General features: G+C 45.4%; 1 protein-coding gene across 3 annotated transcripts in view; it reads right to left on the bottom strand.

The window, feature by feature from the left end:
• Positions 1–60: 60 nt before the first annotated feature.
• dusp8a (dual specificity phosphatase 8a) overlaps positions 61–25704 on the bottom strand; it is a 43131-nt gene continuing 17487 nt past the window's right edge. For 2 of the 3 annotated variants that reach the window (XM_019894130.1, XM_019894129.1), the window contains 4 exons: positions 5350–5516; positions 4534–4693; positions 3372–3495; positions 61–3087 (listed from right to left, as the gene is read on the bottom strand). In XM_019894130.1, coding sequence (XP_019749689.1) covers positions 1902–3087; positions 3372–3495; positions 4534–4693; positions 5350–5516 — 1637 coding nt within the window. In that variant the 3' untranslated portion in view covers positions 61–1901. Of the gene's footprint in view, positions 3088–3371; positions 3496–4533; positions 4694–5349; positions 5517–10713; positions 11691–25704 lie in introns of those variants that run through there. The other variant, XM_019894131.1, reaches the window with a different exon arrangement.

Raw genomic sequence — 25704 nt, 5'->3', positions numbered from 1 at the left:
CATATCACTGGAGTTCCTCTTGGTAACCAGAAATGGGAAGAAGAACCAGAAGCAGAGAAGTTTGTATTTTGTCATGTCTGTATTTTGTCTCATTTTCACAAAACATGTACAGGGGAAGGAAAAGCCTTTCAATATAACCTGAGGTATTTTTTATTGTTTTTTTTTTAAGCGTCAAGCATCCTAGGTGTCAGGATTTTTCCTTTAAAAATGCATCAGTGTTCTTCCATGTGTTGCTATTTACAACTTAATCATAATAAGAATACCAATAATAGTAATAATAATCATTCAATAACAACAGATTTAGCAAACGGGACAGCCTGCATCATATTTGTTACATATCATAAATAATGCTAACAACAATTTAAAAAACAACATGGAGGAAGGATTTAGGAGCTTGATTGAGCCTCGGGCAAACAAAAGGAATCTATCAGAAGTTGTAGCAGCACAAGGTCAAATGCTAGTCATGGGTCAAAAGACAACACGTTTTACACGATGAATAAATAAGCATCTCGCACCACGGTTTTACCCAAAGTCTGAGGGGAAATAAGAGCGATAAATGTAAGAGATGTCCATGTTTTGTGCTGATGTGCTGGGCTTGGCTCACTGAAAGATCCCCTGAGAAGGAAAGGAAAAGATTGCGTGTGTGTCCATGTGAGGGCTGAAGCTTTGCCTGTGTAGAAATAAGTGCATACAGTGTAGGGTGTGTGAGCTCGGTTCAGCTTTGGTGAGAAACACCGGAACTAGCTTTGAGAGGGTGATTGGTTTATCCAAAACTGTGCGTATGCTGCAGAAAGTTGTTGTTAAGCAGCCCCCCCCTCCCCTCGATGTCATGCACAAAATGCTCATGTGTTAAAGCCATGATCACAGACTTCTGCTGCTGTTTCTTTTCGATGTCACTAGCTTTCTCTGCGCCGTCCCACAAAAGAACTTGGTTACCAGAAAGCAGAAAAGTGCATTTCCAAGTCATACGTCACTCTCCCCAAAGAAGGAACAGCACATATTGCTTGCTTGAATCCGATGAATCTATGTATTTGTACATGTTCATAAATACCATACAGCAAATAATAATTCAACAAAAGAAAAATGAAATCAATCCACAAAACATTATATTATATCTCATTACCAGAATGAACAATAAATTAAAAGTCCTTTTGAGTCACTATACATACACAGTATATTCATATTGTATATATAGTTATTTGTCTTTCGTTGCCAACCTTTCATGATGCATGCTCAGCGGTGACCACAAGTGGTGACATGGCGCAATGGCAGGGTGGCCCGTGACCTGAAACCTCAGTGCCATGACGCCGCTGACACTGGAAGTGAGGGAGCCAGCGTCACTGTGCTTTTGGGTCACTGCTGGAAGTTGAGGTGAGCTGAGGCCCTGTCATTGTTCTGGCTGCATTCAGGGGACCCGAGTGCCGTGCCTTGTGCTGCGGTGACATGCCCTCCGAGGCCACCACTCATGCAGATGAACTTACAATCGCACCGGACTGGACAAGAGCGTATGAAGTTTTGAGGCTTTTGGACACCGAAGTGGTGGACGCTTTGGGGTAACACGGGGCACTTGGTTCAGATCACCACTTCTATAACCATCGGAACTACTCTACGCTTGACCACAGGCAGGTGGTTGGAGTCCACGCTCCATGTCAAAACAAAGTTATTCTAAATGAGAAGGATGCAACATAACGCAGGCACTGGGGCCCTTTGACCGTAGAAGGTCAGTACCTTCAGTCCGCCAGTCACTGCCTCGAGAGAGTTCAGAAGGTTGTGGTCAGGTAAGCAGCACAATGTCCCTGTCTATCTCTCAGTTGGGAGTCTTGAACACTGTCTGTGATATAGACACAGTCCTTCTAAAGAGGTCTCTTTCTGCCGCCAGTGATGTGAACGTCTATTATCTGTCAGGACACTTCAATGATCTCAAGACTCCCGGAGAAACTCGACTGTTTCCCAATCTTCCCCAGTTCTTCCCGGGAACGCGTCTCCGAGATGCTCTCCTCGAATTCCATCTGACAGCTGCGGCGCTTAAACTGCTTCTCTGTGGCCGAGCTGCTGTTGCTCACCCGCTCTTCCCGCTTTTCTCGCTGCAGCATCGGAGGCTTCTCCTTCTGAGGTTTGTCTCGTAACCGCACACTTTCGCTGCAACCGAACGCCACATAGGCTGAGCTGCTCCCGAACCTCACGGACGACTCGGTTCCCTTGCTGTCGCCTCCGCCGCCGAGCTCCATCTCACCCCCCTCCTCGGCCCCGAAGGGCCAGGGGGCATCGGTGGTGGGAGTCACGGGTGTGGTGGCCTGGACAGTGTCTCTGTGTTTGGTCCACATGGCCCCAGAACCCACGGAGGGCACCGAGGGCAGCGCCAGAAGCAGGGAACCTTTTAAGTTCTCGTCCTTATGGTCAAGAGACAGGCTGAGGGACTGTGGCGGGAGTTGCTGGAAATGGATCGGCGAACTGCCAGAGCTATGCTTGGCTTTCCTTCTGGGTCTGGATGCCGAAGAAGCAGGCCGATGGACCCCCTCGCTTGCTCCGTGCCCCAAACCTCCGATGCTTCCCATGCTGCCTGGTGATGGGAAGGGGGAGTCAGAAGAGCAGGGACTGTTCAGGATGGGAGAGTGAGAGCAGATGCCATTGGAAGTGCTTGTTTCGGGGCTGTCCAGTTTGCACAGCTTGGGGACATCTTCAGAGTGCGTTGGTGCCATGGCAGCAGAGTGTGGACTGTTTGGGGAGTACACAGATTTAATGTCCAAGGAGAAGGAGCGTTTCAGACGATTCGTGTCCATGATCCTCTCCGCAGAGAGGTGCAAGCCGTTGAAGCCTTGCTGGAGGGATGCGGGTGACGGTGCCTTGGGCTCGGGTGGGGTTTGTGGCTCTACCACAGAAGAGTCATAGTTACTATGGTGACCGTTCATCTCGAAACACGCGTTGACACTGTTAAGCTCAGAAGTCTGCTTTGAGTGGTCTTCAAGGCTCTGGTCATCAGAGCTTGAAGTTAACGCTTGGAGCAGTCGTAAGCCTTTCTCAAACTCCAGCAGCTGGCCCAGGAAGTTAAAGTTGGGGGATATGGAGGGTCTTCGGTCCTTGACAAACCTGTCAGATACAAAAAAGGTTGAGTGCATTTAAAAAACAAACAAACAAACAGTGTCGCAGTGTGACTATTTTTCAGAAGTTTTAAGGACCTCATAACAACTAATGATTTCAGTGCACTTTGCCTAACATAAAAGGAAAACGTACGTACTGCCTTTTGTACACAACCCCCAGGCAGCGAGCGGCCTCACATACTGCATATGACAGTCGGCACATTTCCTACAAAAGGCAGTTGCCTTTTAACGTGCCTGTCACCTTAGCTCGGCTGGGTGGGAGAGTAAGTGTACCTGTAGGCATCATCTGATGACAGGCCCATTGTCTTCATGATGTACGCAATGGCAATGGTCGCTGAACGCGAGATTCCAGCCAGGCAATGCACAATGACTCTGCAGTTTGACACCTTGGCTTTGTCTGTGGGAGGAAATGACGGGTAGGGCTCAGGCCACACAAATGCACACAATAGCAGCAGGACAAAGTCTGGTGACAATCAGCCTCTATTGAAAGAAACTTGACATTTCCTTGAAGACGACAGAAGGTCTCCTGAACGGAAGTTTTTTTACACCTGATGCTATTGTTTGCTCCACTACACTTGAAACTTTATTAGCTGTGACAATGGTATGTGTCGTGTTAGATATTTTGGCAGTGTTTAGTTACAACTAACGGGACAAATGATCTCATGTGTTACTAATCTAACAGATGCATCTTGTTCCCGCTTACCGATGAATTCATTTGTTTTGTCCAGCCAAGGAAGCAATTTCTCACAGTAGTTGTCGTTGACAGGGATGCGCATGAAGTGGCTCTCGCTGATGAAGTCTGGCTTGGGGCAGGTGTTGCTGGCATTTAGTACGTACGTTATACCATTCTGAGCCATCAGATCCTGCAGAGATATAAAGAAAACATTAGTCCAAGGTCCTCGCCCACTCCAGGAAACAGGATGGAATATAGCAATGCGATGATTGTTGAAATTCCATCCATCCATTTTCCGATCTGCTTATCCTCACAAGGGTCGTGGGGGGTGCTGAAGCCTATCCCAGCCGTCTTTGGGCAGTAGGCGGGGGACACCTTGAACCGGTTGCCAGCCAATTGGAGGGCACACATAGACGAACAACCATCCATGCTCACACCTAGGGACAATTTAGAGTGTTCAATCAGCCTGCCATGCATGTTTTTGGAATGTGGGAGGAAACCGGAGTACCCGGAGAAAACCCACGCAAGCCCGGGGAGAACATGCAAACTCCACACAGGGAGGCCGGAGCTGGAATTGAACCCTGTACCTCTGCACTGTGTTTTACACCTGATGCTATTGTTTGCTCCACTACACTTGAAACTTTATTAGCTGTGACAATGGTATGTGTCGTGTTAGATATTTTGGCAGTGTTTAGTTACAACTAACGGGACAAATGATCTCATGTGTTACTAATCTAACAGATGCATCTTGTTCCCGCTTACCGATGAATTCATTTGTTTTGTCCAGCCAAGGAAGCAATTTCTCACAGTAGTTGTCGTTGACAGGGATGCGCATGAAGTGGCTCTCGCTGATGAAGTCTGGCTTGGGGCAGGTGTTGCTGGCATTTAGTACGTACGTTATACCATTCTGAGCCATCAGATCCTGCAGAGATATAAAGAAAACATTAGTCCAAGGTCCTCGCCCACTCCAGGAAACAGGATGGAATATAGCAATGCGATGATTGTTGAAATTCCATCCATCCATTTTCCGATCTGCTTATCCTCACAAGGGTCGTGGGGGGTGCTGAAGCCTATCCCAGCCGTCTTTGGGCAGTAGGCGGGGGACACCTTGAACCGGTTGCCAGCCAATTGGAGGGCACACATAGACGAACAACCATCCATGCTCACACCTAGGGACAATTTAGAGTGTTCAATCAGCCTGCCATGCATGTTTTTGGAATGTGGGAGGAAACCGGAGTACCCGGAGAAAACCCACGCAAGCCCGGGGAGAACATGCAAACTCCACACAGGGAGGCCGGAGCTGGAATTGAACCCTGTACCTCTGCACTGTGAGGTCGACGTGCTAACCACTGGACCACGGGCCGCCTTGTTGAAATTCGTTGAGTTTTATTTAGATACAGTTAGTTGAGTTCTCATGGCAATTTTTAGATGAAATATGTTTAAGACTGCACTCCTTAAAGACAGACAGGTATCCCCACATGAGCAAGTACTTTGCCTACAGTTATAAGTAAAAATCCCTTCTAAGTTTTCTTCAGCCAGGTAAGGCGTCTGCCTTACAAGTTGGAGTGTATTACAAACCTTGTTGAGAACATCTTTCTGGGAGCCCAGGTAAAGGTGTGGCAGGATGCGAGTGGGCCCGACATTTGCCACTGGCAAGCAGGGCTGGGACAAGCTCATAGGAAGAGCAGTGGCCGGCTTGCCTTCGCACAGGCCGGGGAAGCAGGAGGAGAAAGCAGCAAAGCCTCCTGCACAGATACAACCAGAACAGCTCCATTACTGTAATTGTTTTCAGCACTGAAGTCATTCAACATAAGAGGATTTATGTAAGGTCTCATGAGTCCAAAAAAAAATAAAAATCTTGCACTATTAGCAGTGTAAACCCTGGGCTACAATGTCTGGGTCCTGCCTAGTGCAACAGAAGCATAGAAGAGGCTCTCTTGTTCTTCTGTGTGAGGTTAACTGCAGGGTGGCCAGGAATGTGCGTGTCTGGCCCTTTAAGAGGCAGGCGGTTCCACTTTTGGCATATGTGTGTGTGTGTGTGTGTGTGTGTGTGTGTGTGTGCGTGTGTGTGTGTGTGTGCGTGCGTGTGTGTGTGTGTGTGTGTGAGTGTGTCTGTTTCCTGCATGAGCTCATGTCCTGTAGAAGTGCATTGCGTCAGGCTGGGGGAATGAGAGAGGCCACAGGTGCACGGCCAGGACAGAGGCCCAGTAACATCTCCCTGACAAGCGCACAGCATGACACTCGTACAAAACACACACACACACACACACACACACACACACACACACACACACACACACACACACACACGCACGCACGCACGCACGCACGCGCACACATTTTAACAAGTGGTTGCAGCGTAAAAAGATGATCTGAAAACATGATCGCATAATCTTTAGCGCCACACTCACTCTTCACTCACAATGACTCACAAGGCTTTGTGCAAGACACCATCCCTTTCCAACACACACTCATCATTACTCTGCAGCATTGTGGTTGTATAACTACAGGGTGGGGGCCAAGGGGAGGAGGTGGGTTTGAAGTGTGTGTTGTGTATCATGCGGGTAATGACCTCTCAGACGACTCGGGAGAAAAAAAGGGAATGCTACTAAGGAACTCTCAAGACTCAGAGTGGAGATTAGAACCTAATCTAGGTTCAGTCCGGCCTGACCCAATCTAACACACACACACACACACACACACACACACACACACACACACACACACACACACACACACACACACACACACGCACACCGAGAGAGAGTGAGTGAGACATGACATCACTGTAAGAAAAAAAATGCAGGGCACACAACTCCCGGCCGCTGGTTGAAAAGCACACCCAGCTGCCACATTTTAAGCACAGTGTCAGGAACACTCATGGTGAATTTGGAAAACATACACCTCAGCAGAACGAATCCAAACGTGTCAAGAAGGACATGGCTTGGGAGAAATAAACCCACAGCGTCTGAAGAAGGCAATGATCTGAATCAAGTGCCACAGGGGCAGCGTTGTGTCTTTAAGTGCATCGTGGATCCCTGTCGGTCTCCTGCTATTAGTGGCAACTGACGGAGTGATGACATCAGTGCTACACTATGTATGACGCGGAACAAATGATAAGATAGCACCCAAGAACGAGGAGCGGAGGCTTTCATGCCGACTGCTGCGCAAATAAATATGACGACATACATTTTCTATTTGGCCTCTATGCAATCTTGTTCATTTGAACTTGAGAACCCAGATGGGGGCGGGGGCAGTTCTTCGAAAGGGTCTCTTCCTGGACCTTGGCTACATATACGGACGGGTGTTGAGTGTATTGTAACGAGGAAGCGCAATGTTCCTGGAGACAGCAGAAACAACAGGAAAAGGCTCATGTCACACGACAACCATTTCCCTTTCTACGTGAGAACATTGTTTGAGAGTTTGTTAGAAGTACACAAGACAGGACACGACACTGTGGACACAGCATGTTTGCTCAACGGCATGCGTGGGGAGAAAGTGTATGTGAGGGGAAGTGACAGCATGAGTGGACAAACTCTCCGATCAATATACTTGCTTTTACAATTAAATGTGTCTGGAATAGTATAGTGATTGCAGTCAAAGTATGAAAACGCAGGAAACATGTCGGGCCAGTGTGTGACTCAGGTAATGGTTACAGTTGAAGCGGAATGAAGCGGATCAAGTCAGAGATAAGCGGCCTGTGTCAAGTGTTGTTTTAAAGGGTAGTTACATGACGTCAATACAATTACTGACACCTCCCTTGCAGGCAGCGCCGGCGTTACACACACAGCCAGGAGATAGTACGTTATTGTCATTCTGTCACCTGACCTTCCCTTCCTTTAAGTTGTCAGGGACAACAAGGAAGGACAGTGTTGACGGTTAGCTCATGGTGTTCCCCTTGTGTGTTCTCAGGAAGTTATAGGACACACTGCGCAGTGTCAAAAGAGCTCAAGGACGTATATGCATGAATAGAGAGACATGACCTCACATTCTCCAGAAAAGAAAACGACGACCCATTCCAATCTCCGAGCATAACGCAAACACACCAGTGAGGACCCACAATGAAGTCATTGAAAAATACCCTGTGACACACAGCGAGCCAGCTGTCTCCAAACATGACATCAGAAGGTCAACTGGGAAGGATGAGTTCATCTTCAGTGCTGCGTGATAATCAGTCGAGCGTGACATGCTGATACTTTACACATGAACACAAATGGCTGCACATATTTGTGTAAGCCGGTGTCGAGAATTGTTGTCACCTTTCCAACAAATTGCGAGCTATCATTTTGGCGTTGGAGCAATTTGGGCTTTGGCGAGGGGAACAACGGAGATACGGCCTTTCTTTTTGGACATTTGAAGGTAGTAGTTTGTATCTGGAAAATAAACAGGATGTGACAAACCGATCCGTGAACACACCAGCCTAAAAAAAGGCAAGTACAGATCCGGGAAAGAGGGCACTGTGTCGCCATCGGCAGCGCTCGCCAGTGGTGACTTCCTTTTTCCGTTTCCCTCTGCCCAATTCATCATTTATGCAACTGCTTACTAACCTCTCCCCCCCTAACTTCCAACTCTCTCTGTGAGAGTGTAGCTTATGCAACTGCTTACTAACCTCTCCCCCCCTCGTCCCCCCACAACTTCCAACCCTCTCTGTGAGAGTGTACGACTCGGGCCTCCTGGCTGCTTTTATCCATTCCTTATTTCTTATAACAAACTGAATCCAAATTCAAATTTCCAATCTTTACTATCAGGGATCCGTAGCAGATGTTTGGATCCCACTTTTTTTGTGCCCTTCTGTGAATCGATGCAGGGAGAGTCGGACGATGAAAGCTCGAGTGGAACCCGCGGACCATTTTGGACAGAGATGCACACCATGTGGCTATTTTGGTTAATGGGAGCTCCGCTGTTACATCATCACTCCTAGTGGTACAATTGACTGCTGTATCAATACAAACCAACTCAATCCCTCCTCTGTGTTCAAACTCCTGTAAAGTGTGTAGCTTTCAGTTTACAGTTAATGGTGAGGTGATTTCCCCCCGCACACACAAACCTCCACAACCTGCGGGCATTGGTCTGCATGAATGGCCACCCCGCACCCCTCCACCGCTCTCCTCTTCGGTTCATATCAGGGGAGACATGACGCCATCCAGTGTGCACCTCCAGCTGTCCCTTCAACCCATGAGGGTACATTAGCATTTCAATGTGACCCCACCCCCCTCCCCCAAACATGACATCATTGCACACATGTCCCACTCAGCACCACAAAAGCTGAATTGCAGCCTGGAGAAAAGAAAGGCTGAGAGAGTGTGCGTGTGTTTCGTAGGGGGGGCGGGGGCTGATGACCAATTGTGTCAAAACAGAAAAGATTGACAATACACAGATGAGACAAGAGGGTGATGTCATCTTTTCAAGCAGGCGTCATGTTGAGGATTGATAGACTGTGTGATTAGCATGGCATCCTGTCTAATGGTTAAACTGTCATTGTTCCTCTATCTTAGTGCACAGACAGCCACTATATGTCACTTTGTTTGAATTGCTGTTTCAGCACATTATACAGTGTGAGGCAATGTTGGTAACATGCTGTAGAGGTGCAAAATATTAATCGGTTATCAAATTGATCATTATTTTTGATCACCGATGAATCGTTTTGATCCTCTTTTTTAAACTGTCCAAATGCTTGAAATTTCACTGTCACAACACTAAATATTGCCCCATTCCATGGAAGTAAACTCATCATCTTTGTGTTGAATCAAAATAAAACATTTGTTTTTCCTTTGGAAAACAGTGATGAACATTTTTGCCTATTTTTTGAAAGCTCAGGGAGCCAACAATTAACTGAATCATGAATAATTTGTTTTCAACACTGTCAATTTGAAATAACGTCCTCTATCTGAATAAAGGAATTCATGAATTAAAAAAAAATGTTTCATTGACATAATAATCAACAGCTAAATCGATTATTAAGAAAATCATTACTTATTGCAGAAGGATGAGTTTAGTGTTCTAAAATCAACTCCTAATTTATTACTTTGAAAAAAAAATCAAGCTTGTCACCTCCAGCAACAAAGTCTGAATGCAAAATGAACTGTACATGCTGCTGTGCAAACACACAGGCAAGCGCAAAAAGCGGTTTGCTTTGAACCGAATCACTCCCACTAAATGTATACATGTGACATGCACATCCAGCGTGGGGCGAAGGAATGGTTGGCTGCGTGTACTTTGTTCACTATGAAAGTATTGCCTCATGCCTGTGTGAAAAAGTGTTGTCTTTGCCACCTGCAGTGCACACCACACACAATGATAACATAATCTCCGCATACATTCTGAAAAGAGAGAGTGTGAGTCGTCAGTAAGAGAGTAAGAAAAGCCAAGAAGAAAGAGAATGGCGCCTTTGTGGCAGTTTTACATCTCAATGACCGCAGGCTGTGAGAGCATGAGCACTATGTCATACCGTGGGTCACAGCTCTCATTCTGTTGCCCGAATCCCCTTTCTCTTACTTTTCATTGGATTTTATCTTCATGTCATCCTCCTAATCCTTCTTCCTATTACGTCTCTAACCGGCGTAAAGGTGAAGACAAAAGCTGAGGGGAACTAATGTCAGGTTGAGCAGGATCTGCTCAAAGAGCCCCATTTGTCTGTTAGCAGTGGATTCTAAATATTATACAATCACGACCTTTCATTCATGTCTACTTTTAGTCCACGCTAGCACTGGAATACCTCTTCACATTTGCCTTGATAGTCTCTACAGTTAAATGCTATCAGGAGCTAAACTGGCACCATCAATACAACATATCCCTTTTGAATATTGTTGAAGGGTACACATACTCCTGTTTCACAGCAAGCAGGCCCTTCTCCATATCCCCCAAATCAAACACACACATATACATACACACACCCCCACACACACACACGAATTGTCGTTGAGTTACCAGGTGGGTACACACCTCGTAGCTCCCTGCCCTCCTTCATCCTGCGGACCCTGATCTTCAGCCTCATATCAGTGTCGTGCGGGTCCGGCCAAAAACGATCCTCTGCAGGGGATATCACCACATCAAGTGGCATCCCCAAGAACACAATCCGACTTCTTCAGGGATGGAGCCACCCCCTTGCAAGAGTCTCGAGCGAAAATGCCCTCCTTAGAAAGCTGATGGAGGTGGAAATTCCAAGATTGCTCAATCTGAATTTGATGTCAGAGTACACACTAGCTGTGTAAGCTGTTCGGGAGTCTTGGGAATGACCCTCAGTCATGGACCACGTGCAGGAAAAATGAAAAACCCATGAGTCCGAGTATCTCTGTTGCTGCACCTCAAATTGCCCTAAAACAAGTCCACATGTGGCCAGAATCCTATGTGAATGCAAAAATCCCAGAAATGCTCTTGGGTAAATAGTTAGTAACTCTGTGGTTTTGTTCAGAATGTCGGCCACTGAGAGCGCAAGAGCAAAACGGGTGCCTTTTCCAGCACAAATGTGCCAGCTGTATTCCGCCTGCAGCTGGTCTGAGAGCTTCTGTGTGTCTTAGTGAGGGCTCTCTCTTTCTCAACGAGTCCACAGCAAGAAGAGCAGCGCACTATTGTTCTGCGGCTCCGCTCTCCGCGTCTCCCATTCGCTCACTCACTCGCGAAAACTCCTCCCTCTGCCTCCCTCCTCTTTCTGATCTCTCTGCAACGGAGGATGACGCCGCCACTCGCTCTCCTCGAGCTTGGAGGGTGAATGAGCTCACTTGCGTGAGGCTGGAGCCTGCCCCTCTTCTTTGCACCCTCCCTCTCCTATGGAGCCAGAGCTCCGTCATAGCTAATGTCCAAGGCACGTAACCACATTCCTTAGTCAGTCAACAAATATGCGGCCACCTCAGGGACCGAGCTGTAGAGCTGGCCTCTAATGGAGACAGTTAAAGGCCAACAGGTACTTCAGCAGCTAAGCGTGACTACCTGACTTTACTAGTTAAGTGATGGGAATGCACAGCTTTATGTTTGACTAGTTACAGTGAGAATAGTTTTAACAAGTGGAACCAAACCGTACAACTACAACAAGATTTAAGATGACTCAATAGCTTTCAAAGACAGGAATATCTAGTGTTGCAATGGGAGAATGTGCGTGACCTCACTGTGCTGCCGGGCCATAGTCCACAGTCCTGTCCCATGTGGTTTTGTCTTTGAGGATGAAATTGGAGAAGGAAAATGTTAAATTAGGGTAGAGCATGGAAAAAGAACCAAAGCGGACAAAAGAGAGAAACCCTAGAGGTGAAAACTCAACAAGCTTGTGGTGTGCAAACATTCTCCATGTGACTGTCCACCCACTCTTGGTGCTTTACTATGGAATGAAAAATATGCAGCCCACAGGTTCAGCTATTGGCGGGGCAGCAAATGACATTACATGACTGCTTGGGGAGACTGAATGGAAACCAATTGTTACAGTGGCTTCCAAAAGTATTCGGCCCCCGAGAACCTTTTCACCTCTTGCCACATTTCATGCTTCAAACATCCATCCATCCACTCTCTACCACTTATTTGGGGTCGGGTCATGGGGCAACAAACAGCCTGAGCAAGGAAGCTGAGACTTCCCTCTCCCCAGCCACTTCTTTTAGCTCTTCCAGGGGGATCATTCCCAAATCAGCCGGGAGACATAGTCTCTTCAGCATGTCTTGGGTCGTCCCTGGGGCATCCTGCCGGTGGGACATGCCCGGAACCTCTCACCAGGGAGGTGTCCAGGAGGCATCCTAATAAGATGCCTGAGCCACCTCACCCGGCCCCTCTCGATGTGGAGGAGAATCGGCTAGATTCTGAGCCCCTCCCAGATGACAGAGCATCTCACCTTATCTCTAGGGGAGAGCCCGGATACCTTGGGAGGAAACTCATTTCAGCCGAATGAAGTTCATGGGATATTTTATCCTTTTTTTTTTTTTTTAAAGACAGAAAAAAAATGACACACACAGAATATACACATACATACAATGAAAGTTACATTCATGCTGAGTGGGGAAAAAAAGGACAAAGAAAAATAATGACTCGAGAGTGCATTAACAAGGATACCATTTGCAACAGGTGCCTGGTTGGACAACAACAATAAAAGTAGCCTAGATTTCCTAAAATGACATGAGTGTGTTGCTTCCTCCCGCTCTCTTCTGCCACCCTCCCGAGTAACATGGCTGAGAATAGTAGCTGTGCTAATTGGAGGATTACCGTGGGATATGTAGTATAGCAAACGGCAGCCATGGCGTTCTATTGAGCGAACGTGAGCTCTCTGCGGCGACAGAAATAGGTGGTCCTAGGAGCACAACACATAAACAGAGTGATACCAACCCATTGAGAACAGTGAGTTAAATCTTTTCCAATTTGGTGTACAGGTATTGTGATTGCAAATACAATGTATAAGATTTGTGATTCAATACGGTCACGATGAATGGAAGCAGAAGAAAAACAATACGGACTAATTTGATATACCAGTAATAAAAAGGGACAGATCCAAATTGAATGGCAGTTGTCTCTTTGCATTTCCTTTATTTAAAATGCGATGACTATTTCCCCTAAGAGACTGTTTCAGTGTCCCCTGGTCTTCAGAACATTTCGACTTGGGAGACTGACAGCATTTGCGGATAAATTCAGAAGTTTTTCGGGGGTGAAATAACCACGGCTTAGCAGACTAATACTTCAATATTATTTGTGCATGTCCCCTCTCCCCTCTTCTGCTAAAACAGGCAGTGACAGGAGTGTAATCCAACACCATAGATCATCTGTCAGGATTGCATAGGAAGGGACAATGTCATTTTCCAGATAGGGGAGATTAGGGTGATGAGGACTGTGAGTTAATTGGGTTTGCTTTGTGTGCATATATAAATGTGTTTGTGTGTGTGTGTGTGTATGTGTGTGTGTGAAGGACAAAAGGAGAGGTGTGTGGGTTCAGGGTGAAGTATACAACACTTTGCCAGGCAAACACGCATCAGTGAGTGTGTACAGTACGTGCATGCAATTTACGTGTGCATGTGTGTTTGTGTGAGTGTATGTTGATGGTGCTGGTTGTCAGGGGATCGGTGACAAGACTGCTCTTACGGTGATGTAATGCTTACAGGACGACACAGCTGCCATGCCAAGGGGCTGAGGTAGTTGCTGGGGGAGAGATGGAGAAATTGAATGAGGGGGAGGCGTTGGAGGTTTTGGATTGGCAGATTAGCAATTGGGTGAGTGGGATGACAGCTGATCTGGTCATCCTACAGGGGACATTGGTAGTGCAGTACGTAATCGTGAACTGTATGTGTGAGTGAGGGTGACGAAGTGCAACAAGCATGTGTCCTTTCTCATCTCTCAAGTATTGATTAAGGTTCTTCCCTATAGTTTGACTGGCGGCATGTTTCATTCAGATGGATGCTTCTAAAACCTCGCCCGAGTGGCTTGGAATAAAGCAACTGAAGGTATCGTCAGTCGGGAACATATTTTTAGATATGGAGTCATTTAACAAGGGCCAACATGCAAAGTGCACACAAAGCAAACAGAAATCTTGAAAAGGATGTGGACTTAAAGACAAGGAGGCAGGCGGATCTCTGTTGGATGAGATTACAAGAAGAGATGCAGATGAATGACAGGGTTGACCCATCTGCATGTCTATGCATGAGATAGTGCAGTCGGCAGTGCAGCGGAGCCCCCGTGTTCCAAGCTCATTAAGCCCCGGGGGGAGCTCAGCATCCAGTTACTGGTGCCGCTTCACTACTAAGAAATCACTTCAGTCAATCTGTTCAGTCCTGCGTCCACACACACATGCACGCATACACGCGCACACACACGCAACGTGAAGAGGAAGGGTAAGCTATCAAAGCCTGCAGGCGGGGTTTTCAGGACCAGATGGGCCTCATAAACCATAAATTGTACATCATTCAAAATCCCAGTTGGAGCCATTAAGCAGTGTGTGCACGTGCGAGCGTGTGTGTAAGAATAGACAGAGGTATGAGACTCAATACTGGCCGCCACAGTATGAGCAAGGTGGCGACAACGCGGTGTGTGTTAGCATTTAGTGAACCTTGAACATTACCATTTATGTTGTGAAGTGAGTGTCATCATAGCTGTTCTCTTGAAGTTGTATTTTCACTGCGTGCAAAGGCAAACAGAAAACAAGTTCCTATTTCATTGTACTTCCTTGTACACTTTAACGTTACAAGGTAAACATCTACACAGAGCATAAATCAGATAACACATTTTTGGTTCCCTTTTTCCCCATGAGCTGGGAAACACTTGATCTCTCTCAGCCTGTGCCATATTTACATCAAATGCACACATGCTAGCAGCTTAATACTGCATACAAGAGAGCTGACAGCTTCTTAAACCTCTGCAACAAAGCCTGACTGACAGGTTCCAGATCAGTTTCATGTTAATTAGCTACCCCGCAGCACAGTCGGCTAGCACGTGGCAAAGCAAGGGTGCGGTCCGATAATTTTACAAAGCAACAGTGCCGTGGGTCAAGTCTGCTTATATCGTTACGCATCATTAGTCACAAATTTGTCAAAACTATGGTCTATGTCAAACAATATTTGTTCTGAATGTACCAGGGAAATATCACATTACACTGAAAAAAATGGTGTATTGAATGCACTCAATTTCATTTTGTGGTTGCATGAAATAAAATAATGTGGATCCATACATATATTTTTTCAAGTACCCTACAACTCTACTTAAAAAAATGCATCGAAATCCCGATGATTCAATTGTGTGCAGCCATTTGACAAAATAAAACAGAGTATCAGCACCCCATTGTTTTCAGTGCACCTTGCTTGTTGAAAACAACAAAAAGTACCATTTCAAAAAAAAAACCCTAAACAATATGCAACATGCACAATTGAATGGGTTGCTTAAAATAGAATGATGCACCGAGTAGAGCTGTTCCACTCTGGTCCTGTTGGTGGTGGTACTGTGCATTTAAAGAGAGAAAGCCAACTACGACGTCTAAGTAGCGCAAGTTCCATTTGCTGGCTCTGGAGCGCTTACTCTGATCCATCCATTTTCGGAATGCACTTGTCTTCTTTAGGGTTAAGGAGGAGCCAATCCTAGCTAGCTTTGGGCACGAAGTGGGCTGGCAACCAGTCCAGGGTGGTCAAGGCAAGGCGCACACAGACAAACAAAACACACACACACATTTACACTCACAGCAGAAAAGCTACGCAAGCTCGGGAGGGAAAATCATGCTGAATCGTTGATGTAATGTTTTTGTATTCCTACTGACTAAAACCAAAGAAAACTTAACCTTTAGATTTTCACGCTTGTTCGAGATAACAAAACAAAGGGTCAATGGTCATATTCACTTGATAAAATGCACCATAGCACCAGACACTGAAAGCATTACTCAACCTTTAATCATTGAGCAGCTTCCTCTCATACAGAGTCAAGCTGAAAAAATGAGGCGCTGCACCTTGGAGACTATCAGTGCACGATGACAGCGGCGATCACAACGCCCACAGCGAGGGTTGGCTTTCCTGCTCCAACAGGCCCCAGAGATGTGTGTGTGTGTGTGTGTGTGTGTGTGTGTGTGTGTGTGTGTGTGCGTGTGTCAGATCCAGAGCCCAGTAGTGACATCACTCTGCCAGCGACAAAAGAACAATAGAGGAAGTATGACGCCATGCAGTAAGAGGAACTGGACAAGCTGTCTCCATTAGAGCAAAGCCAACGCCCTTGTGATGCTACAGCATGCAGATGGTGCAAACATAGACAAGTCGAGCATTTGTAAAGTAAAAACCAATCAGGTAGACAAGTACTCAAGCATATATTTCAGTATACATGCTGAGTTCCTGATTGCTTGTCACCCCAAGATGGACTGACTTGGTTTTATCAGCAAACGGTTGCACAACAAGAGGAAGTGGCTGTTTGGGAGTTTTGTTTATTGTAGATGTGTGTTGCTGTTTGTTGTACGCATTCCTCTGCCTATTAAATGTGAGGACAAAGAACCATCATGAGGAAAATGAACCATCACTAACTACCGCATTACTGATACCGGGGCCTTGGGCTTGCTTGTAACTCCAAAATTAGCTTGTTGTCATAGTGATGGAAAAAAAAAAATCTCCCACTTCTATCAGGAAGCAGTGGCTCCGGAGGTTCCGTCTAAAAATGTGTGGTCATGGGTTATTAGATAACACATTAGAGCTGTCTTACAAGTCTTTGCACCAGAAAACACATCAGATTTTTAATCGATGTCCCCAACATAAACACGCCTCTGACAAAAATCTGCTTTAAAAAAAATGACAAAAAAATGTAAGCAACAAAGCGGTGCTGTGGAATTCTTGAGATAGTGCATCAAAGACAGCCCAGTGATAAACAGGAATCTACCATTGTTTAGTGGAGTGACGCCATAGCAGGAACAGTAGTGGGCAGTCCGAGCATGAGTGGAATGTGGTGGATGCACCCAAGTACTGGGGAGAAGCTTGCTAGCCTAATTGAGAGTGACTCTTTTCCTTGATGGTGCTTGTGGTAAAAATTACCACGAGTGCACCAGAGCCTTCAATCTGACATTGATTAAACTAATGGTGCGACTGAGCTCCCAAGCAATTGGCCCGCATTCACTGGGAGCCTTAAGTTTAAAGGCGCTGATGGGGGGCAAAACGTGGAGACAGTGATCTAAGGTTAGCATGCTGCTCTACTTTTGCTTCTGTTGACGTGATGTGTTGAAACTGCCTAGGTAACCGTTTAAACAAACTATTTTTATTTGGCGCGACATGAATGCATTACACGGGTGGGTTGGGATGCTTAAAGGGCATTCAGATACATTTCAAATGCAGCCAAGCCACAAGGCATGCGCTATGAATGAATTGTATACACAAAGCAGCAATGGTTGAAATATTTAGGGCACGGTGGCACAAATATCCAGCGTCAGGACTTCCACACAAGGGTTTTTTTTTTCCTCGTAGTTAAAAAAACAAACAAAAAACACCAAAAGCTCGGCTTCTTTTAATTATGATTCAACTTTGACTGCTGTGGTTTGCTACTAAGAAATGACTATTTTTGTGTAAAAAGGAGGAATGAGCTCATGAATCATTTGGTAGCGATAAAGGATCCCGATCTTTATCCCACCACTGGACATTCCAACATTTGGCCTTTAGTTTAGTTAATGTAAGAAAGAAATCCTTGGACCTGAAACACTTTTGAGACATATGCAGGAGGTCAAAGTCTGCGCTCTACCGAGTGGCATTCATCATTTTCAATAAGGTTTTGCAAAAAACATTCCTCAAATTGGGAATTCCTCCATTCAGAAGCTGAATGGACCTTTTTCAAATTAAAAAAATGATTCAATGTTCACATTGCAACATTACTTGATGATGTGACGATGACTTCATCCTCTCTAGAATGCCTCAAAGCTCATCTCACAAGTTTGTGTCTTAATTGTCATTGGTTCCAATCTTTACCCGCCTTGTAATGTATGCACAGCCTACACATTATAAAAGACGGAAAAGTTCATTCACTTCTTGTGTGTGTGGTTGGCTGAGCGCGTGTGTCTTTATTCATCTGTATGTGTTTTAATGTGAGCCTCTGCCAAATGTTTCCAGCATGACGTGATCCCGCTCCTCTTCTTCATCACTTACAAGTCCCTTGCCGGCTCAAGAGGCCAGACACACACACACACACACACACACACACACACACACACACACACACTGGCCTGTTTTCGTCTCCCTTTTTCAAGGCAAAGAAGGGAAAATGACATCAAGCACATCATGTGAGGCCAATGAGACAGACAAGGGGGGGGGGGGGGAGAGCTCTGGCAGAGCAACATGGTTACATAAACCAAACTCTGCAAAGGCCTCCTTCTGAGGTCTGTGACCATAATTTACGTGTGTCCAGTCCATACGTGCGTTGATGTACCCGCTTCTAAGGGCTACTCTGTGTGTACGGTATGCATCTGCACAATGCCTCATTAGCCTTCCTTAAGAAGGAGTTCAAGACATACATGCAGAGCAGAACGTGATGTAAATGTGCAGCTCTGAGGCTTCTTAAGAGTCTGAAACACTTTCAGATGGGGAAGGTGATGTCATCGATATTTCCGTGGGCCATTTACTTTGACCTTTGCGCTCTCCTCCTGCTGACTGGGGTGGGGTGAATGTGTGTTTGTGTATCTACAGGCCAGGGCGAGAGCATCGAGGCCACTGGCGCCAGATGTGACGACCGCAGGAGTCTGGGCCTAAAAATAGAGCTCTGTTCTCAGCACCGTGAAACAGAAGCGAGGAGGAACGCGCGGTGGAGGAGGGGGGGGGGCTGAAGGAGTAATGGAGGCAGGGACAAGGAGGAAGCCCGGGTCATGGAGAATAAGGTCAAATATCTCTGGGGAAGGTGAGCTCACCTCTTAATGGCCCCACTGGCTCCTTCTCAATGAAATCATTGATATGCAGCAGTCCCACATGGCGTAATGGAGCGAGGTCAGATGAGAGTGTGCCAAAATGGGGGGTTGGGGGCAAGGAGGTGCAGAAAGGGTAGGTTAGGAGGTTAAGATGGGGTTGTCAAAACAAAATGGGAGGGACCATGACAGGTAGGCCTCAAGAATACTACATGATCGGGTCAATTACAATTATCACTCAACCCATGCTTTCAACGCTTAGCTGATAAAGTAACCTTAATTCATGTCGACGATTGGACCGAAAGGGTCACACTTGGGACTCAATGCAGGTGGTCGGTCTCACATCAAAAAAAGGATGATGTGAAAAGATTTTAACCGCGGCAATGCTGTCAAAACTGTTGCCCAACCATCCCTCTTTCATGAAATCAAATGTGTCCTCAATGAAACCAGAAATTGGAGGACCTTCAGAAATTGATTGTCAGTGCAAAGACATCGCCATCAAGCCGAAGTGTTAGCAACAAAAATGTACCAAAGAGAAGTATCTTCAATACATGGCGCCATCTCGAACAAAACTTTGCTGTTTGAGTGTCTAACTCCCAGCATTCACACATGATGCCCTTTGCAGGTTTGGTGCACACATTGTTGTTGTCCATAAATCAAAAGCAACACTGTGATTATTTCGACAGATACCGCAATATGACTTCAGCGGTCGTGGTGATTTTTGCTTCTCTGAAAATGTACAAAATGATAATGTGATGTTTGCCAGGGTCTGTACCAAGCAACCATGTGCCCCGTACATCTGGAAAATCGGACACTTGTCCAAGCAAACGGAGAGCTTCATTTAAAACAGTACGAGAAGTGAAACAGTTTTATATGGTGTGCTGCTCCAGTGGAGACAAAGCCATGACGACTGAGCACTGAGGATGCTTTCAAGGACGGCATGAGCGGCATGAGGGTCTGTTCCACTTTACAGCCTCAAAGACCACACACTCTCCCGACGTGGATGAGGCTGACTGAACACAAACACATTCTGGATAAAATGAGGACTATTACCTCATCTCTGAAATAGCTCACCCTTTGTTCCGTCTCCCATCACGCACGCTTTCTCAAACATTGCCTCACTCACATGCACACACAACTTCATATGCACATATTCAATGCAACGTGCACACAGACACACAAAAACACACAGTGACACAAGCAGAGCTCCTTGTGTAGCTCATTGTAATGTCTCTGTGAAGGGCCGCATTGAGGGATTCAGCCTTCTACCATTACCTCACCTCTTCTACTTTTCTCTGATGCTCTTATGTATGTGTGCACACACACAAACACACACACACACACACACACACGTGCACGCGAGCGCACACAAACATGCACACACACGGGGCGGGGGATGGGGTGGGGGGCACCGCCCCATTGTATAACAGCCCTGAAGAATGACACATAACTGAATTGACCTTTGTACCTTTGCTGTCACACCCAAACCTGATGTCATCATGCTTGCTCTGGGCTAGACAGCAGCTCCTGTGTGAGCGGGGAAAAAAAAAAAAAAGGAGGACGACGCAAGTGCAAGCAAAAGGAGGGAGAGAGAGCGAGAAAGAGGCACCTTTCATCTGCTAATACCCCTCATCAGTATGTCATCACAAGGTCTCCTACCGTTTATTTTTGCTTGTTTGCTCTTTTCCCTTGTTCAGGTGACAGCGTGGGAACCAACATTCTCACCCGCAAAGTCGCTCAACTGTCTTGACATACTCTCCAGTTAATAGACAGGGGTCGGTTGAAAAAAATCAAAGAAAAACTTTTAAAATAGTAACCATGATGCAAAGCAAACTATTTTAGTATTTGTTTCGTGTCCACAATGCTGCAAGTTTTTCCAGCGGTGAGCATCTGGGTCAACGCTGTCCATCATCATGAACCACAAACAATGAATCATCACTGTTGCTATTGGCGACTTTTCTGTCAAATAAAGTCACCTCATTCTAGTGGCAGGAATTCATACTCAAACTGGCACATGAAATCTTTCTTCCTTGTCCTATCCTTTTATTCTCTCTTTTGAGCTAGTGGTGTCAGCTTTAGTAATCCTGCGAAAACAACACACAGACGGCCCCCCGAAAAGATTAAGGGCAGATGTGCACATCTCCTAACAACACAGTCTCGGCTCTCACCGCCTTTATTTTCATAACCTATACTCCAAAACCCTTAAACTATTTATGATATATGAATTTAAAATCTGCTACGTTATTTATTTTTTTCTTATCCATACTTTCAGACATGAAGCCAACAATTTCATACATTTTAAATCAATTGTTTCCATCCACCCATTTTCTATTAACGCTTGTCTACTGTGAGTTGCAGTCTAACTCGGCTGACTCTGGGTGCAAGGCTGAGTACGCCCCAGACGGGTTGCCAGCCAATCACAGGGCAAATACAGACAAACAATAATTCATATTCACAATTATCAACAATTTAAGGTCTTTATTAAACCTAACTTGCAAATTTTTGGAATGTGGGACTAAGCCGGAAACCCTGGAGAAAACCCACACAAGCACAGGGAGACACCTGGAGTTCACCAAAAATTATTTGTCATTTTTCAACAGGACTCCCTTGATCTTCAATACCTGTTATTCAATGCTCCCAATCTATGCTGAAAGTAATCTTTGCTGTACATGTCATGAAAAAATGTCAAACTGGGCTGACGTCATCACACATCTAATCATCTGACTGCAAAACACATCAAGTTGCAGAAAAATTCCACCTCGCTCTATAAAAAGGCACAGCCAAATAAATTCTGGATCTTTGTGTCTCAGAAACGACCATGTTGTGACTTCAAAGTTTTCCGCTAAATCAAGTCCATCTTGCGTCAGCAAGTTTGGAGCTTGCAGGCCGAAATTGGGACTGATGTGACGTGACATGACGACCCAGATGGCATCGGCTGACATACCACCTAGCCGCAAACTGGCAGGAGAAGCGCTGCCTTTGGCTGGGCTGTGATATAAGGTTGGTGGGAAACACGCAAACTTTAGACCCACGAGGGAGGCAATTGGCTCCAAACAAGTCATGTTCTCTTCACACACACACACACACACACACACACACACACACACACACACACACACACACACACACACACACACACACAGTCACAAGTCTCTAAAAGGCAAGACATCAGCCTGAGCTCCAACTGAGTGAGATCACTTGTGGTAAAAATATTTTTCTCACAAACACTTTCTCACAGTCGACGAAGTAACAACGACAACACACAGATGTATACAAGCATTAAGTAAAGCAGACAGCCGTACGCTCACACGCACGGCAACATTTTCTGACGCCAAATGTTATGAAAATGTACAGTACTGTATATTCCAAGCGACAAACTCTCGATGGGGGAGTCAATGGCAAGCCAAAGACAAACAATGGCTCTATTTGGGACACTGCTTGCTTGATGACATCATGCACGTGTCAGAAGTCGCTCTGTGTATTGATAGATCATTTGGTTACTGAAGGAAACTCAAGAGGGGTGACTGACTGACTGATCTAACTCCCTTATTTTATAAAAGAACCTCAAAAGTCAAAATTCCTTACACTGAGTGAGCCTCATCATTTAATTTCCCATTGTGATCATCCGTGCAAGGTTTTGTTTTTATCTATCTGTGCTACCTTCTCTCCATTTCGCTCCCATTTGCACCACTCGTGGCTTGATTTGAAGGAATGTTACGTTATGTACTTTGTGTGGAGAGTGACTTGCATATGTGCGGGTCCTGAATAGGTCAGTCAGATAAGAGGTAAACAGTCATTGAAAGAATTAGTAGCAGTTGAAATCTAGAGGTCAGTAAAAGTACGTAGGAGGATGGAGGAAAAAAAAGGACAGAGGGTGGTAGTGACAGAAAAAATGATTACTTTTTATTTTAAGCTTCCATGAAAAATGAGAAAGAAGGCATTAAAGCCAAATAACTCCAAGAAAGATGATGTCTGCAAATACAAAACCCAATTCCAATAAAGTTAAGACGTTGTGTTAAACATAAATAAAAACAGAATGCAATGACTTGCAAATCATGGTCAACCTCTGAATACACTACAAAGACAAGATAGTTAATGGTCAAACTGATAAACTTTTTGAATTGGGCAAATAATCATTAACTACTAATTTTATGGCTACACCAGAAATCTCACCAAGAAGGTTTCAACAACTAGTGTCCTCAGTTACCAAATGTATATTGAATGTTGTTAAAAGTAAAGGCGATGGGGAACGGTGGTCAGCATGACCCTGTCCCAGCTTTTTTTGGAACAAGTTGCAGCCATAAAATTTGATGTTAATGATTACTTGCAAAAAACAATGAATCAACATGTCTTTGTATTTGCAAATCATTGTATTCTGTTTTCATTTATGTTGAAAGACTATGTTCCATTGGAATTGGATTAGGAAATAATTCGCCCATTGATTCATTTATAGCTTTTAGAGAGGTCAGAAAAACTAAAATGTCAGTATTCAAATACTATTGCATTGTACAAAAATTCAGTAAAAATGACTGCTCCTGCATTAGGACTCCAGTGTAACAGTAAAAAAAAAAAAAAAAAAGACATCACGATCTCATCCTTTTTTGTTTTACACACACACACACACACACACACACACACACACACACACACACACACAATATTCTTTTGATGTGTCCGGTATGAGAACGAGGGTCCTACACACACATTCATGCAGGGAAGCATTTGAACAGTAAGGCAGATTTATTTTTTCATGTGTCATAAGTGAAGCTATTTTGGGGAGTACAAAGAAGCACATGATTTAAAAATTAAAAAAAAAAAATCCAGCATCCATTTCTACTCATCTGTCACCTTATCTTTCATGGAAAAGCCACACATAAGCACAACCTACAGCGGTTCACGTGCTATCATGCACAAATTCATGCATGCTAGAATTCAGACGTGTCCACACATCACCCGCTCCTCTGCTCATGCAGCCACAGAGCACGCACACAGTGCATCAGCTATGCGCAGTCACTGGCTGTCAGCACCAGTAACTCCAGTCGTACAAACACCCAAACAACCGACATTTCCATTGGCTAGGTCCTCCTGCGGAATATTCTCTGCCACTGTCGTCGTGGAAACAGCAGAAAATAAGCGAGCGAAATGAACAACGTGCTGAGGAGACTTACACAATAGGACAATCGCTGACAAGGTCTTTTCCTCTTATAATTACAAGAGTATTTCATAAAGATGGGCGGGGGAATCACAATTTCTTGCATGTAATATAATGCCCGGCTGTGCCAAATCTACCTCATTACATATCTTGGACTAATTAAGGCGCTCCGGTGCTTGGAGACAATGTGTGGCATCTATGAATGACTCGTGTAAAAGTGCTGATCTTTCAGCTGAGGGAAAGAACAGAGAAGTGCCAAATGAATGCACAGAGAGGAAAGCTTCACCCCGAGCGACATGCCTCTGATGTCTCATTTGCATTCCTGACTGAGGCAGATTACGTTTTCTTTTCTGTGCTGACACATTTGCGGATGGACTCATAAGCCTCTGCTGCTCCATGAGCACGAGGTAGCATCCTTGCATACGCTTCAAATAAGATGTTATTAACTCAGTGAGACTATTAAGAGTCTCGCTGCTGCTAAATTAAGCCTTAGTGTGCTTAGTGGACACTATGACAGAATAACTGCGATACTTAACCGCACAACTTAAACTTCAGCATTATTCCAAATGATGCTTAATAAAGCAGGGACTCTTGAGAGGATAAAACATCAAAGAGTGATTAGAGAGCAGTCATGGCTAAGCAGCGAGCATGTACATTTTCAGTTTTCCGTCTTCCAATTCTACAAATGTGTGAGCATACATTAAGTATAATTTGATTAAAGCTCATCAAAACTCCATATTGGTGCTGTGATATGTATTGCAAAACAGTGACATCTTCTGGCCAAATCGTGTCATAACGCTTCAGTTCACTGCAAGATATGTGAAATATCATGTATTCATTTATTTTCCGATCCGCTTATCCTCACAAGGGTCGCGGGGGGTGCTGGAGCCCATCCCAGCTGTCTTCGGGCAGTAGGTGGGGGACACCCTGAACCGGTTGCCAGCCAATCGCAGGACACACAGCGACGAACAACCATCCGCGCTCACACTCAGACCTAGGGACAATTTAGATAAGATAAGATAACCTTTATTTGTCCCACACTGGGGACATTTGCAGTCTACAGCAGCAAAATTGGGGGGGAAGAAAAAAATAATAATAATAGAGTGTTCAATCAGCCTGCCATGCATGTTTTTGGAATGTGGGAGGAAACCAGAGTACTCTGAGAAAACCCACGCAGTCCTGGGGAGAACATGCAAATTCCACACAGGGAGGCTGGAGCTGGAATTGAACTGCACTGTGAGGTCGACGTGCTAACCACTCAACCACCGGGCCACCCCATGTGAAATATGAGAAGTCGTATTGGACCAGTAGGGTCCATCCATCCATCCATCTTCTACCACTTATCCGGGGTCGGGTCGCAGGGGCAGCAGATTAGGGAATCCCATACTTCCCTCTCCCCAGCCACTTCTTCCAGCTGTTCCCGGGGGATCCCGAGGCGTTCTCAGGCCAGCTGGGTGACATAGTCTCTCCAGTGTGTCCTGGG

This window comes from Hippocampus comes, unplaced genomic scaffold, assembly GCF_001891065.2.
Source record: "Hippocampus comes isolate QL1 unplaced genomic scaffold, H_comes_QL1_v1.1 scaffold104, whole genome shotgun sequence".
In the NCBI taxonomy this organism is placed as follows: domain Eukaryota; kingdom Metazoa; phylum Chordata; class Actinopteri; order Syngnathiformes; family Syngnathidae; genus Hippocampus; species Hippocampus comes.
This window is presented reverse-complemented; position numbering and strand designations above follow the sequence as displayed.